This window comes from Phacochoerus africanus, chromosome 14 (assembly GCF_016906955.1).
Source record: "Phacochoerus africanus isolate WHEZ1 chromosome 14, ROS_Pafr_v1, whole genome shotgun sequence".
NCBI lineage: Eukaryota > Metazoa > Chordata > Mammalia > Artiodactyla > Suidae > Phacochoerus > Phacochoerus africanus.
Window position 1 is genome coordinate 38,723,487 of NC_062557.1, and position 15,940 is coordinate 38,739,426.

The window sequence follows — 15,940 nt, forward strand, 5'->3', positions numbered from 1 at the left end:
ATTTTCTGCCCCTGCTCCTAAGTCATGTGCCTCCACGACAAACACATGCCTCACTCTTCTCGCTAGGCCAGGAGCTCCCCCTTCTAACCCTGAGTGAATTTTCAGGTCACGGCCCCTGCACAGTCATTTCTGGAAATCTGGACAGAGGCCTCTGCAAAGAGATTCCATTCAGCTGCCTTTGCTAATCTTGCCTGAAAAAAACCCCAGCCTGTTCCCTGTCCGAGTATGAGGTAGAACAAGGCTTTCAGCGAAGGTTCCCGAGGGCAACGATCCTCATCCTGATTCACCAAGATCTGGGCCTCCCTCGAGACGAACATTCTTCTCCACTGCACAGTTCCCAGCATGTTTTGAGAAGGTCATCTTGAAAGTTGGACAGTCTTAGAAAAGTGGAGAAGTGGTTCAGGGGCGACAGGTTGGGTATGTCTGCCTTTACTTACCTGCTTGTCCAATGGAGAGAAGCAGAATTTTTTTCTATAAAAAGAATTGCAGTTTAATCCCGATTTCTCCCTTTTTATTCATTTGCATTATTAACAAACTAAACGTGGACAAATGCATTCGACTTCACAGGACAGTGAGTGTTCTAGATAACACACAAAAACTGGCTCAAAACATTCTTGCCAATTCCAGTCCTACAGTAATAACTTATTCTTCTTTCAAGGTCAATTCTTCAGTTTCCATACCACAGCAGCAAATGCTTCCTTAGAGAAAATCATGGTCCGTCTTTTTAAACATCTGAAGAGAACTAGAGATAAGTCAGCAAACTTCCAGGGCCACATGCAGTGGGCAGGGCAATTTTACCTCAAACCCCGAAGACTGGCTTTGGGAGCTTGGGGACAAAGGTCGTCTGTGGGAAAACTAGGAACTTCCAAGCATGTCCCCCCACACTGGGAGGTTTTCTTCATGTAGACGGATGGGGGGGGACTCTGCAGTACTTGAATTCTATTGGTCCCTGTCACCCCAAGGGGCGTGACAGAAAAAACACAAAACAACCGGCTGGTACTTCACAGAGGAGCTTTCAGAGCAAATCAGGCAGGATGAGGCCAGGAGGTTTTGGTTCAACGCAGTTGATCCAGAAGTTGGCACAGCTGGCGTGATACTGGTGTCCTCCATATGCCAGCTTGAAGCTGTCCGTTTCTGAGTTGAAAGCCTGCCGGAAACAAACAGACATGTGGGGCAAGTCCGGGCGCTGCCTGGCAGCCAGCATTGATGGCTCTGCAGGTCGTAGAGGCCGAGGCCAAGCTGGCGCCCACACAAAAGCCGAGCAGGTGGCCACGGGACCGCAGGCAGGAAGGTTTTCTGCCGCTAATTAAAGGTATGAGAAAATCTTTACTGTTAAACCTAGTTTCAGCAAAAGGAGGCCAAATCTTTCATAGAAAAGGCAGACAGAGGCTATGGGGGGTTGGCAGGGGTCATGACGGGGGGAACTAAAACAGCCAGGGCTGCGGATCATTTTTCTCTCTCTTTGTGAAGAAGGAAGCCCTTCCCCAAGGCTGGCGTTTGACTTGTAACATGTGATCCCTTAAGTGTCCGAGGTTGGTTATAGTCCTTTCATGAATGAAACAAAGAAGAAAAACTCTTAGGGTCAAAGGCCACTGGGAGCTGATCACCGACATAACTAAAAAGTCCCAATATAGGTATAGGATTTGTAAATAAATAAATAAATACAGATAATAAACACATAAGAACTACTCCCAGACGAGTAAGGCCTATAGTCAAGGTACAGCCAGCCAGGCCTAACCCCGGCCACTTCCTGGCATGTTTTCTGAGGCGCTACAAGCAAACAAATAAATGAAACTCTACAACTTGAACAATTTGCTTTTGTTTGCTAACAGCCAAGTCCTGATGCTCTCGGATCTCAGTCTGGGTGACGGCACCCCAACTCTGCCTTTCCCGAGTTGCTCCTTCTGTTAGCCTGTGTTCATCACAGAGAACAATAACTGCGACACCAAAGCCAGTTATGAGACACAAGCATGCAAACAAGACACGTTGTTAGTTGACTGAATCAAACACTATGGGAACAAAAATGACTGCGCAAAGGCTTCATGGTTGGAACGGCTCAGGATGGCAGTGGAATCACTGAATTCGCCTTCCACACTCAAAATTAAGATGAAGACGCTAAGATAATGTGTAACGGGTTCATACTTTTTTAGGATGTTCCTCTGCAGGCTTCTCTTCTTTCTGAAATAACGTTGAAACCATAAGGTCAACAAAATTCTGCAAATGGGGCTTCGGGCCTCCAAACAAGTCCTTACAGGTTTAACCTTTCCTCTCCGCCACCCACTGAGCACTGGGTGCCTCGGGCACCGCGCAAACAAGCCCGCTCCTGGCAAAGGAAAGAACTGCCTTCCTTCCATCAACAGCCCCCCACTGCCCCCCCCACCCCCCGCCCCCTGAAAGAACGCATCTGCTTCCGAGGTCAGAGCTCAGGGCTGGATCAGCTCCCTGGCTCTGGTCACAGCCTTGCTGAGAAGTGGGCTGGGGCGGACGTGTCTCCCAGGCCGTTAGGGAGGCGCTTTGCCTTCGGGGGAAGGTGGGTGACTTACCCGGCTCCTGGAGTCCACGTTTAAAAGGCACACCCCGCAAGCCAGCTCCTGAGCATTTTTAATCCCAGGCCGCAGCATACAGGATGAAAAGTCCAGGGAATTTTCATCAGGCTGTGAGGAGAAGACGCGTGGGTAAGAACCAGCCATTCCACAGGCTGCTGGTTTCGCTCCCTGGTCACAACCCGGACAGGTCCAGCAGCAAACTCAGTAAACTCTCTACGACCGCCAGTATAACATTCATTTTCCCAGAGTTCCCGTCCTGGCTCAGCGGTAAAGAACCCAACTAGTATCCATGAGGATGTGGGTTCGAGTTCTGGCCTCACTCAGTGGGTTAAGGATCTGGCATTGCTGTGAGCTGTGGTGCAGGTTGCAGATGTAGCTTGGATCCACTGTTGCTGTGGCTGTGGTGTAGACCGGCAGCTGCATCTCCGATTTGACCCCTAGCCTGGGAACCCCCATATGCCGCAGCTGTGGCCCTAAAAATCAAAAAAAAGAAAAAGAAAAAAGAAAAAAATTCAACTTCCCAGCCATTTCCTGAGTACCTATTGTGTTCTTGTTGCTAGGGATGCTGTGATGAGTAGGAAATGGTCCCTATCCTCTGAGAACTCGGTTTAGGGTAGGGCGAGGTGGGTATCAGGCAACACGGTGCCAGGAGAGCCACACCAGGGAAAAGGTGCGTGATGGCAGAGAATGCTTTCTAGAACTTAGCAACCTTTTGGCTGAGTCCTGATGGGTGTTTGTGAGGAGAAGGGGTGGGGCAGGATGAGGTGTGGAGGGCAGGCTATTGCTCTGTGTAGAATAAGCAGCACAGACAAAAACCTTGAAGCAAAAGATCAGGTAAGAGAAGAAATCTAGGGGGCGGGGGCCAAGCTTCTGAAAGGAGGGAGGAGATAAAACCAGAGCATGAAGGCCTTGAAAGGGGTATGGGGGCTTGGGACGTTATCCTGGGAAGTCTCACGGGTTCCAGCTGACCTGAGACAGGTCAGGTCTGCGCTACAGACAGACCCCTCTAGCTGCAGTGCAGGCAATGAATTGGGGGCAGCCATCCTCAAGGTACAGGCCCTCATTACAGGCTGCTCTGGCGGTCTGGAGACAGACGCTGAAGGTCAGAACTGGGGTGGCAACAATGAGGAGTGGAGAGAAATGGCCACATGAAGAGCTGTTAAGGCAGCAGAATCAACAGGCCTGGGGGAGAGACCTGGGTAACGGAGAGGCTTCACCCTGACGAGGTACGTGAGGGCAGAACATGTCTGGGGATGCAGATTGGGGACAAGAGAACAGTTTACTACAGGCTGAGTTAATGCTGCCTGTGGGACAGCCAAGTTCTGATGTTACATCAGCAGGCAGATGGAGGGAGTTCCCTGGCGGTCTAGTGGTTAGGATTCAGCACTTTCAACACTGCAGTTCCCTGGTCTGGGAACTGAGATCCCACATCAGGCCAATGCACACCGAGGCCAAAACAAAAACAAAAACAGAAGGAAGGCAGAAGGATACACAGCCTAGTGCTCACGAATGAGAGCTCTGGACATCATTGGCTAGAGAGAATAAATATAGTAACTACAGCTAATGAGTCAGGTCCTTACCCGTGCTAAACCCACGCTAGGCTCTTTGCATGCATTATTTAATTTATTCCTTACAATAAATCTATGAACTAAGTGTAGCCTGATGATTAAGGGCCCAATGATTGAGAGCCGCTGATTTCTTAAAAGTTAAACTATAATCTATTACATGAGCTTGCAATTCCTAGGTATTTATCCAAGAGAAATGAAAACATGTGAGCAAAAGTCTTGTACAAGAGGTGTTCATAGTGGCTCTACTCATATTATCCCAAACTAGAAACAGCAGATATCTATATACAAGAAAATGGATTTATTTATTTATTTATTTAGGGCCACACCCATGGCATATGCAGGTTCCAAGGCTAGGAGTCATTTTGGAGCTACAGCTGCTGGCCTATGCCACAGCCACGCCAGATCTGAGCTGCTGACCTACACCAAAGCACAGAGCGATGCCGGAGCCTTAACCCACTGAGAGAGGCAAGGATCGAACCTGCGTCCTTATGGATGCTAGTCAGATTGGTTTCCACTGAGCCAGGATGGGAACTCCAAGAAAATGGATGTAAAAAACCACAGTATGTTAATACAATGGACTATTACTCAGTGATAAAAGGAATCAAACTGATATGCACAACAGAGAGAAAGTTTTAAAACATGCTGAGAGCACAATATTCTAAATCAACTATACTTTAATAAAAAAAGGTTAAAAAAACAAAACATGCTAAGTAAAAGTAGCTGACAAAAGAAGCCGACAAAAGAGCATATATGTTACATGATTTCATTTATATGAAGTTCTAGAACAGGCAAATCTATGGTGAAGATCTACAGAAAGGCATCAGTGGTTGTTTCTAGAATCGGGTCTTTGTTAAATCAGATAACAGCTCTCGAATACTGGAGAATCTTTCCTCAGCTTTTGGTTCTATTCACACTATAACAACTACAGACACAACATACTTTTAAGTTTAACACGCATCATTACCATTTTCTCTATTAAATTCACTCTAGACAATCATCAAAACAAGTCAAACCCTGATGTGCAGTGTTTGCTGATTTCCATGGTGGATTCTGAGCTACCAATGTGCTGTCGCTGAAAACAGAGCAGGGAAGAGATGCTGAGAGCACCGTCACGCGGTGCTTCCACATACGGATAAACGAGACGAGGGTGACCCACTTCCTGGTTTATGCCAGGCTGCTCCCATTTCAGCTCTGAGGAAAGCCCTCAGTCCTGAGCAAATCGGGACAGTTGGTTGTCCTATGACAGACATCAACAACCTCGAACGCTAAGACGAAGCAGGGGGGGAAAGAAGGGAAGGTGGAGGGGGAGGGAGCGGGATGGACTGGGAACTTGGGGTTAACAGATCCAGACTCCTGCCTCTGGAATGGATAAGCAATGAGATCCCGATGTGTGGCACTGGGAACTCTATCTAGTCACCTATGATGGAGCACGATGGAGGAGAATGTGAGAAAAAGAATGTCTATATGTATGTGTGATGGGGTCACTTTGTGTACGGTAGAAAACTGACAGAACACTGTAAACCAACTATAATGGAAAACATAAAAATCATTAAAAAAAAAAACCAAAAGATTAAAAATAAAAAAAATTTAAAAAGAAAAATGTGCAGGTTATGTATGATACTTCTCCATCCCTTTCTAATTCAAAATAATAAACCATGTGCTAGGTTCCACAAACCCCTCTATAACCTGAGCTGAATCTGTTCAGATCACACTTAAGGAAGGAAGGACAGATGGTTCTCAAAAAAGAGAATGAGAGGTAGAAGCTTCAACTGTGTGCAAAGGACACAGCCCCAGCCAAGCCAGAGGAGATTTTTTGTTTGTTTAAGTGCAGTCACAGCCACTTTAGTCAAACCTAGAAGCAGGGGGCACTCTCGTTTGCTTGCTGTCCAGTTCTGTCCTTTGTCAAATGCTGACAACTGCACCTGCCCTACCCTATCTCCCTCAGTTGGTGCTGGAACTCTCATGAACATATAAAGTGCCTGAAAAGGATAAAATACTCTGAGTGATTACCAAAATTATTCACTTTGACAAATAAAATTGAACAAGCTTTCTGAAGAGGTTAAAAACACAGTAGTACTATGTTTGCAATCTGTATTACAGCCATTTATCGTGTTCCTGAGTATGGACTATTTGAGAAGTAATTAGAATCTGGGCAAACACTGAGTCTTGAAATCAACCAAGTTAATAAAAGCCCTTTAATATCTGTTTACCAAAGGCATAAAAGAAGCACATGAAAAAGTCGTATTATAATCTCCAGTGAAAATCATAAGGCTTTGCATAAATTACCCTGTATTCAAATTAATCTTTCAAAGGATAAATTAACCTTTATAAATTCACATCTATTAGTAAGGGGATTATTGTTGTACATAGTAACAGTGTGACACCAAGCAAATGGCCCTAATTCCGCAAGAAGGTATGCCCTTTACAAAATTGGCAAATTTGTATTTAGCAAAGATAAAAAAACAGCTATATTATACATGACCTAAATACACCGACAAGTCCCAGAGTCAGACTGGGACACACAATCCTGAATCTTTAGCCAATAATAAACTAGTAGAATGGTATCCAATAAAATGATTTTTTCTCTCTTTTTAGGGCTGTACCTGTGGCACATGGAGGTTCCCAGGCTAGGGGCCGGGATCAGAGCTACAGCTGCCGGCCTACAGAACAGCCACAGCCACTCAGGGTCTGAGCTGCATCTACACTGCAGCTCATGGCAATGCCAGATCCTTGACCCACTGAGCGAGGCTAGGGATCGAACTCACATTCTCAGGGATACTAGCTGGATTCTTTTTTTTTTTTTTCTTTTTTTTGGTCTTTTCTAGGGCCACACCCACGGCATATGGAGGTTCCCAGGCTAGGGATCTAATCGGAGCTGTAACTGCCAGCCTATGCCAGAACCACAGCAACTCAGGATCTGAGCTGTGTCTGCGACCTACACCACAGCTCACAGCAACGCCAGATCCCTAACCCACTGATCGAGGCCAGGGATTGAACCCTTGACCTCATCGTTCCCAGTCGGATTCGTTAACCACCGAGCCTCGATGGGAACTCCCTAGCTGGATTCTTAACCCACTGAGCCACAATGGGAACTCCTGAAAATGATTTTTTTTTTGTTTTTTGTTTTTTAGGGCCGCACCCACAGCATACGGAGATTCCCAAACTAGGGGTTGAATTGGAGCTGTAGCCACTGGCCTACACCACAGCCACAGGAATGCCAGATCCAAGCCGTGTCTGTGACCCACACCACAGCTCACGGCAATGCCAGATCCTTAACCCATTGAGCAAGGCCAGGGATGGATCAAACCTGCATCCTCATGGATGCTAGTCAGATTGGTTAACCACTGAGCCATGATGGGAACTCCCCAAAAATGATTATTAAGGAGGACAGTTTGATAGTAATTAGTGTTCTTTGCCAATAGTCTTATTCTCATCCTTCTGGACAAATGGTAGGATGGGCCTTCCTTCTTCCTCTAAATTAGGCATGTGCAACTTGTCACAGTGTTAACAGACTGTGAGGATAAGTCATGTGGCCACTTCTGAAAGGAAGCCTTTAAGACTAATGTGCTATTTGTCGCCTTCCCTTGAACCAGTTTTGGAGGTCAGAGGTCTTAAATGGGTTGGCAACACTGTGTTCCTTATGGAAGATCTGGGGAGAAGCTGCCTCTTTGCCTTTTCTAGTTTCGTCTTCCTTCCTTCCCTCCCTTTTTGCTTTTTAGGGCCACACCCGCAGTACATGGAGGTTCCTAGGCTGGGGGTTGAATCGGAGCTACTGCTGCCGGCCTACCGAACTGCATCTGCAACCTATACCACAGCTCACGGCAATGCCTGGATCCCCGACCCAGTGAGCACTGAGCGAGGCCAGGGATCGAACCCACATCCTCATGGATACTAGTGGGATTCCTTTCTGCTGCACCACAAGGGGAATGCCCCCTTTTCTAGTTTCTAGAGACTGCCTGCACGTTCCTTGGACCACACATCCACCTCCAGAGCCCACAGTGTAGCATCTGCCAATCTCTCTCTCTCTCCTTGGACTGTCGCATTGCTTTTTCTCACCTCACTCTTTTGCCTTCCTCTTATAAGGATCCTTGTCATGCCTCTGGGGCCACCCAGAAAATCCAGGACAAGGTTCCCACTCAAAGACCCTTCTACCATATAAGGCGAAGCACCCACAGGCTCTGGGGATCAGGACATGGCCATCTTGCGGGGAGGGATTATTCTGTCTACCTCACCCACCTTCTGTCAACTGAAGATAGCCACGCAGAGACATAACGAAGATTCTGTCTCTAACACATCTTGCCAACTGGGAAGATGACAAAAATGCTATCATTATTAAAGAGAAACTGTCCTGATGCGTCACTGCCATAGGAAGTACTCTGCAAGTCACTGCTTGTTTCGCACTGAAAGGAAGTACAGGAGAATTTTATTATACTGAGGGTAATAGTGGAATTACAGAGCCTTTGTGATTTTTCAACTGAGATTAACAGGCCTGTCTCTTCTTATAGATCCTATATGGCAGAATCGATTAGTTTTGTTTTCCAGGACTCAGTTTTGGTTATGAACCTCCTGAACTTCGATCCGCAGCCCTGAGATAAAACCTCAAGATAACAATTCATCTCACTCAACTAGGTGATTTTGTCTGAGAAAAAACCAGCTTCTTCAGCCTGTGCCCAGAGGAGACATGTTTTGCCACCAGAGGGAGTTTTAGTCCAGGGCTAAAGGAGCATCACAGGGAAAGGGCAGAGCAAAACTTCGCAAGTCTGACTTGAGTCTGACTTCCAGTTTAAACCCTCAACGTCATGGTTCTTAGTCGGACTCGTTTCTGCTACACCAAGATGGGAACTCCTAGAAAAATTTTAAAAAATGCCAGGGCTCATCCCCGCCGTTGCTCAGTGGTTAACGAATCCGACTAGGAACCATGAGGTTGCGGGTTCAGTCCCTGCCCTTGCTCAGTGGGTTAACGATCCGGCGTTGCCGTGAGCTGTGGTGTAGGTTGCAGACGCGGCTTGGATCCTGCGTTGCTGTGGCTCTGGCGTAGGCCTGTGGCTACAGCTCCGATTGGACCCCTAGCCTGGGAATCTCCATATGCCGTGGGAGTGGCCCAAAAAATGGCAAAAGGACAAAAAAAAAAAAAAGTTTCCTGAGAAGTGGAATTCCTGAGAAGTGGAATTACCGAGTCTTACCACTCTGCTTGTAAGCCCTTTCACCCCTTCAGGGTTTATGGGGATCTGCTCAGAGCAGACAAAAGATGAACAGAATGTGGTCTTGGTCCCTGTCCTCAGGGAGTCCAGAGGCGGAGGGAAAACATGTTGCCAAACACCTTTTCCACAGTGGGTACCGATTTCCTAATAAATTCCCTAAGCAATCGTCAGTCCAACTGTACCATATCGACAGGATTAGGGTTCAAATAAACAAACTCAACCCTAAACTGGGGTTATTAGGAGGTGAGAAATAAACTCTTGTTTTAATGTGAATTAATGTTTCCTGATGAGCTGTACCTCCTTTTTTTATGAATCACTTCATGGTTTTGCTCTAATTTTACTGGGAAACTTGTATATTTCTCACTTATCTGTATGTTTTCTTTACAGAAAAACATACTTGAGGCCACCATCAATATGTACTGCCACACTTTCCCCCTCATTTACCATTTCATCTATTTTTTCTGTACTTAGAAAGACTATCACTAATTTGTACTTGGAGCTTTGCCACTCGATCTATATGGAGAAATTCCTAAGAAGCCACTCCGTAAAATCTGTTGCTTTATTTACTGAAAGGATATTTTTGAAGGTAATGTCGATTATGTTAATTTCCTCTTTATAAAAACCCACAACAGAAACTTCTAATTATGAGCCAGGAATAATTATGCTTCCTGAGTGGAGGGTTTATTTTTATGCTATGAACACAGTGAACTGTGGAACTGATTATGTCTTCTTTGCATCGATGCCCAGAAAGGCTCAAGTCAACTGTACAGCTCTCTGCTAGCCAATGCCAGCCCTTTAAAAGCATACGTTTTTGTACACTTATTTCATGCCTGGCTTTAACTCATCTTGCTACTTTCATTTTCCCTTTGTTTTATTTTCCATATCCATTTATTTAAAAATTTTTAATCAGTTATTAAAATAATGAGGTAGTGCTTTTCTAGTTTGGAAAACTCTGGAAGATTCAAAAAAGCATCAAACAAGAAGTATAAAGTCCCGCCAGACACAGTTAGAACACAAGGAAATAAAGAACATACATATGGTATCGCTTACACGGAATCTAAAAAATACACATGAACGTATACAAAACAGTTAACAGACCCACAGACACAGGAAACACCCTTTGGGTTACCAGAGGGAAGAGGGAGTGGGGGAGGGACAAATTAGGAATACGGGGTTCACAGATACAAGCCAGTATACACGGAATAGAAAAACAACAAGGATTTCACTGTACAGCACAGGAAGTTATGCCCAACGTCTTATAATTACCTATGAGGGAGTACAATCTCCAAAAACACTGAATCACCTTGCTGTACACCTGAAACTAACACGATACTGTAAATCACCTACCCCTCAATGAAAACAAATAAGCAGCCAAAAAGAAATAAAGGACACAGTCTCTCTTTTAAGGAGTGAGAAGCTAGTGGGCAAGAAACAAGAAAACACAATGATGAAGAAGCGTGGTGAGTGCCCTGACAGAATGTGCTGTGGACACACACACAGGAGGGGCACCTGATGACTTCTGGGGAAAATGACACTGAGACCGGGGAAAAGAGAGGAGTCGAACCGGGAAGGAGAGGCCAAGGCAGCCCAAGCGAAGGAAGGGACCTTACACACGCCGCTAAGGAGTTTACGCTTGACTCTGAAGACCATGGAAAGTCCCCGCAGGCTTTGAAGTGGGCTGTAAATGGACACCATCAGATTACTTTTTGGAAAGAACTGTCTGATAGTGGGTAAAAAATGAACCAGTTACTGAAGCTATGCACTCAGAAATGATAAGGGCATAAATGATACACTACGTTAAAAGTGAGTTTTTCATTTTTAATATATTTTGTCACTATGTAAAAACACTATGAATTTTTGCCAAACTCTTGAATTCAGATTTCTAGAAGTATTCCTTACCACTAAATAAACATAATTCCATCACTTTTCATATATTTATACTTCATTTCTTATCGTATTGGGCACAACAGTATTTTTAAAAAATAATTACCCAAACTGTACGATTTAAGGTTATAAATTGAAAAACGGCCCAAGGGAACAAAATAGAGATCCTGGAAATGATTTCGACTCTTGAAGAACTTAATATGACAAACCAGAAGCAACATAATGGTGAGAGGATTTGCCTTTGAAGACATGCCATTGGGAGGGCTGGGAACCCACCTGACTATCAGTGCAGCGCAACAAGAATGGCTGCTATTTCAGATGTGCCATGCAGTTAAGGGTGAGGGAAAAAAGAAAGAAAATGGAATAGCAAATGCCGTCCAGCTGCAGCAGGAAGATACATTTGACTATTGTGCAACAAAGGGTATTAGCAGAGACAAACTGAGTAAATATGAATATATAAAAATAAAATAGTTTTGCCCCATGAAATACAAAAAGGGGGAAGAAACAGAAGAGGGAAAAAATAACTGATATAATCTTATAAGCACACACGTGTGTGTATAAATCTATTACAAATATGAACTACATATGGTCAATGATATTTCAGTGAATAAATGGTCAAAAGGTCAAAAGAGAGAGATGATCATTCTACACACAAAGGAAACAAAAATAGTAAATTATCATTTGGGACATTGAATAGACTCAGGAAATGAAAAAAATTTAAAAAAACACTTTCAGAGAGTCATTTACACACTTGCTAAATTAAGAAACTGACAAAGGTAGAACACAACATGAAGAAATGTATACTTATATATTGCTGGTAGCACTGTTAACCAGCCCCCAGCTCCCTGGAAAGTCATGTAACACGTGTAACTTTTTTAATGATATTCAGAGTAAAACTATTCATAACAGAAAAAAATGAAAATAATCTAAGATTCTCAGAAAGTATAAAGGCTAAATGAACCACAGGATAGCAACATGATATATCATACAGTTTTTCGTTTTACTTAGGTTTAAAAATTTTTTTCTTTTTTTTTTTGTCTTTTTAGGGCTGCACCCAGGCTAGGGGTTGAACTGGAGCTGGAGCTGTCAGCCTATGCCACAGTCATAACAATGTGGGATCCAAGCTGCTTCAGCAACCCACAACACAGCTCACGGCAATGCCGGATCCTTAACCCACTGAGTGAAGTCAGGGATCAAACCTGCATCCTTATGGATACTAGTTGGGTTTGTCACCGAGTCACAACAGGAACTCCAAAAAAATTTCATGTTGAGATATAGTTGGTATACAATATTATATGTTTCAGATTTATAGTTGTAAATAAATCATAAATCATTTATAGTGATTCTATAAATCATTTATAGTGATTCTCAATTTTAAAAGGTTATGTTCCACTTACAATAATTATAAAATAGTGGCTACATTCCCTGTATTACACATTACATCCTTGTAGCTTACTTATTTTATACACAGTAGTTTGTAACTTTAAATTCCCTACCCCTATGTTGCCCCTCTCCCTACTAGTAACCACTAGTTTGTTCTCTATATCTGTGAGTCTTCTTTTTTTGTCACATTCACTGGTTTGTGTATTTTTTTATAGTCCACATAAAAGTGCTATCATACAGTATTTGTCTTTCTCTGACTTATTTCACTTGATGTGATAACCTCCAAGTCCATTCATGTTGTTGCAAACAGCAAAATTTCATTTTTTAAGGGTGAGTAATATTCCATCTTTATTCATTCATCTGTTGATGGACACTTAGCTTCTGTACCTTGGCAACTGTAAATAGTGCTGCTAAGAACATCGGGGTGTGTGCATCTTTTTGTTAATTTTAACTATTTTTTCTTTTTTTTATCTTTTCTTTTGAATGTAACTTTTTTTTTTGGCCACACCTGCAGTGTGTGGAAATTCCCAGATGGGCCAGGGATTGAACCCGAGCCACAGTTGTGACCTGTGCCACAGCTGCGACAATGCCAGGTCCTTAACCTGCTGTGTCACAGGGGAATTTCCATATGCATGCATCTTTCTGAATTAGTGTTTTCATCATACCGTTTTTTAAAAGGACATACATGAGGACAGAAATAACTAGAAATGCAAAGGAAGAAACTCAAACCAATGCTCTGCAAGACATGCATACACATACATGTGAATGGAGTAGGATGTAGATAGAGAACATTTTCCTGCATCCTCTTTTATTTAGGTACAAGGGGCCTGGGAGCTATCCAGAAGCCAATCTGGGACTGTTTTTGTTTTTGCTTTTCTTAATGGCTACACCCACGGTGTATGGAAGTTCCTAGGCCAGGGAATGAATCCAAGCCACAGCTGGAACTTAGGCCACAGCTGCAGCGACGCCTGATCCTTTAACCTTCTGTACCAAGCAAGGAATCAAACCTGTGCCTCCCCAGTGACCTGAGCCGCTTCAGTTGGATTCTTAATCCACTGCACCACAGTGGGAACTCCCCAACCTGGTACTCGTCAATGAACAGCACAAATGTTATCGCCTTCCTTTAACACAACAGGATACAGGAGGCCCCTTCACCTCCAACAAGTGCCATCATAGGAACACACGCTCAGCTTTACGGCTTAGGTCTCCGGAAGGAAAACAGCTGCTGACTGTCTCATGGGCTTACCGTGAGTGTGGCGAGTGACATGAAGCCGATTAGGTTATTCCATACTTTATCGATGTCCTTTAGCAGCTGCTGGAGTTTCTCACTGCACACTGCAGTGGCTTTTATCCCCAGCTCCACTCGCTTGGTTACCCTGTACACCTCAACAACACCTGACAGGGTGAGAGAGGAGAGAGTTAGGTGCTGGAAGCGGAGAGAAAGGCGAGCAAGACGAGGCAGCCTTACTGCTGGCTGATACCCTGGGTGGAAAGAGGGACTGTACCCGGAATGAGGTGAATGTACTCTTCCTTGCGACCAATCAATGCTTAACGCTGAAGTGTAAACTCACTGGTAAGGACATGGACCCTAGAGCGACACTGCCCGGATTTGAATCTCAGCTCGGCTGCATAACCTCTCTGTGCTTAAGTTTCCTAATCTGTAAAACTGGGATAATAATAGTACCTCCTCAAAGGATGGCTGAAGGCATTAAATGGGTTAATACTGTAAAAGGCTTATTAGAACAGCAGACATGAAGCAAGTATTAGCTATTTTATTCTAGCTTCTTTAAGAGTCCATCTGTTTGAATTTGGGAAATACCATTAAACTCAATGAACATGGAAATATTTACAGTTTAAAAGAATGCAAATGTCAGTATCACCACAAAGTATAGGCACACTTCACTTTATTATGCTTCACTTTATTTTGCTTACATATATATATATATTTTTTTCTTTTTTAAACAAATTGAAGGTGTGAAGCAAATCTATCAGCACCATTTTTCCCAACAGCATTTGCTCACTTTGTGTCTCTGTCACATTTTGGTAACTCTCACACTATTTCATTAAATATTTGTTATGGTGATCTGTGGCAGTGATCATTGATGGTACCAGGGTAGTCGTTTTGGGGTGCCACAAACCACACAGCATGTGTTCTGACTGTTCTACTGACCTGCCATTCCTGTCACTCTCCTTCTCCTTGGGCCTCCCTATTCCTTGAGACACAATACTCTTGAAATTAGGCCAATTAATAGTCCAACACTGGCCTCTTAAGTGTTGAATGAAAGGAAGAGTCTTATGTCTCTCATTGCAAATCAAAAGTTAGAAATGATTGGAGATCCTGTCGTGGCTCAACTAGTATCCATGAGGATGAGGGTTTGATCCCTGGCCTTGCTCAGTGGGTTAAGGATCCAGGGTTGCCGAGAGCTGTGGTGTAGGTCACAGACATGGCTCGGATCTGGCATGGCTGTGGCTGTGGTGTAGGCCAGCAGCTACAGCTCTGATTTGACCCCTAGCCTGGGAACTTCCATATGCCATGGGTGCAGCCCTTAAAAGACACACACACACACACACACACACACACACACACACACAGCTAGAAATGATTGAGCGTAGTGAGGAAGGCATATCAAAAGCCATGACAGGCTGAAAGCTAGGCCTCTTGTACCACACAGTTTGCCAAGCTGTGAATGCAAAGGACAAGTTCTTGACGGAAATAAGGAGTGCTACTCCAGTGGACACACGAATGATAAGAAAGAAAAACAGCCTGTTGCTGGTATGGACGGCATTTTAGTGGCCTGGATAGAAGATCAAACCAGCCACAACATTCTCCTAATCCAGAGGAAGGCCCTAACTCTCTTCGACTCTATGAAGGCTGTGAGAAGTGAGAAAACAGCAGAAAAGCTTAAAGCTGGCAGAGGTTGATTCAGGAGGTTCAAGGAAAGAAGCTGAAGCTGTCTTCATAACATCAAAGTGCAAGGTGAAGCAGCAAGTGCTCTGTAGAAACTGCTGCAAGTCATCCAGGAGATCTAGCTAAGGTCATTAATGGAGGTGGCGACACCACACAACAGATTTGCAGTGTGGGTGAAGCTGCTTTGTACTGAAAGAAGATGCACCTAGGACTTCCATAGCTAGAGAGGAGAAGTTAATGCCTGGCTTCAAAGTGTCAAAGGACAGGTTGCCTTTCGTGTTAGATACGAATGCACCTGGTGACTTTACGTTGAAGCCAGTGCTCATTTACCACTGCAAAAATCCTAAGATTCTTAGGAATTACATGCTGAATCTACTTTGCCTGTGCTCTATAAGTGGAACAACAAAGCCTGGACAATAGCACATCTGTTTACAGCATGGCTTACTGACT

The 15,940-nt window shown here is 44.1% G+C and overlaps 1 protein-coding gene across 8 annotated transcripts in view; it reads right to left on the reverse strand.

Moving 5' to 3' along the window:
* Positions 1–494: 494 nt before the first annotated feature.
* Positions 495–15,940, reverse strand: part of SYNRG (synergin gamma) — a 92,188-nt gene continuing 76,742 nt past the window's right edge. For 6 of the 8 annotated variants that reach the window (XM_047758653.1, XM_047758658.1, XM_047758659.1 and 3 more), the window contains 4 exons: positions 13,829–13,977; positions 2,544–2,654; positions 2,143–2,178; positions 495–1,147 (listed from right to left, as the gene is read on the reverse strand). In XM_047758653.1, the coding sequence (XP_047614609.1) occupies positions 1,016–1,147; positions 2,143–2,178; positions 2,544–2,654; positions 13,829–13,977 (428 nt within the window). In that variant the 3' untranslated portion in view covers positions 495–1,015. The remainder of the gene's footprint in view (positions 1,148–2,142; positions 2,179–2,543; positions 2,655–13,828; positions 13,978–15,940) is intronic. The other 2 variants (XM_047758654.1, XM_047758657.1) reach the window with 1 other exon arrangement.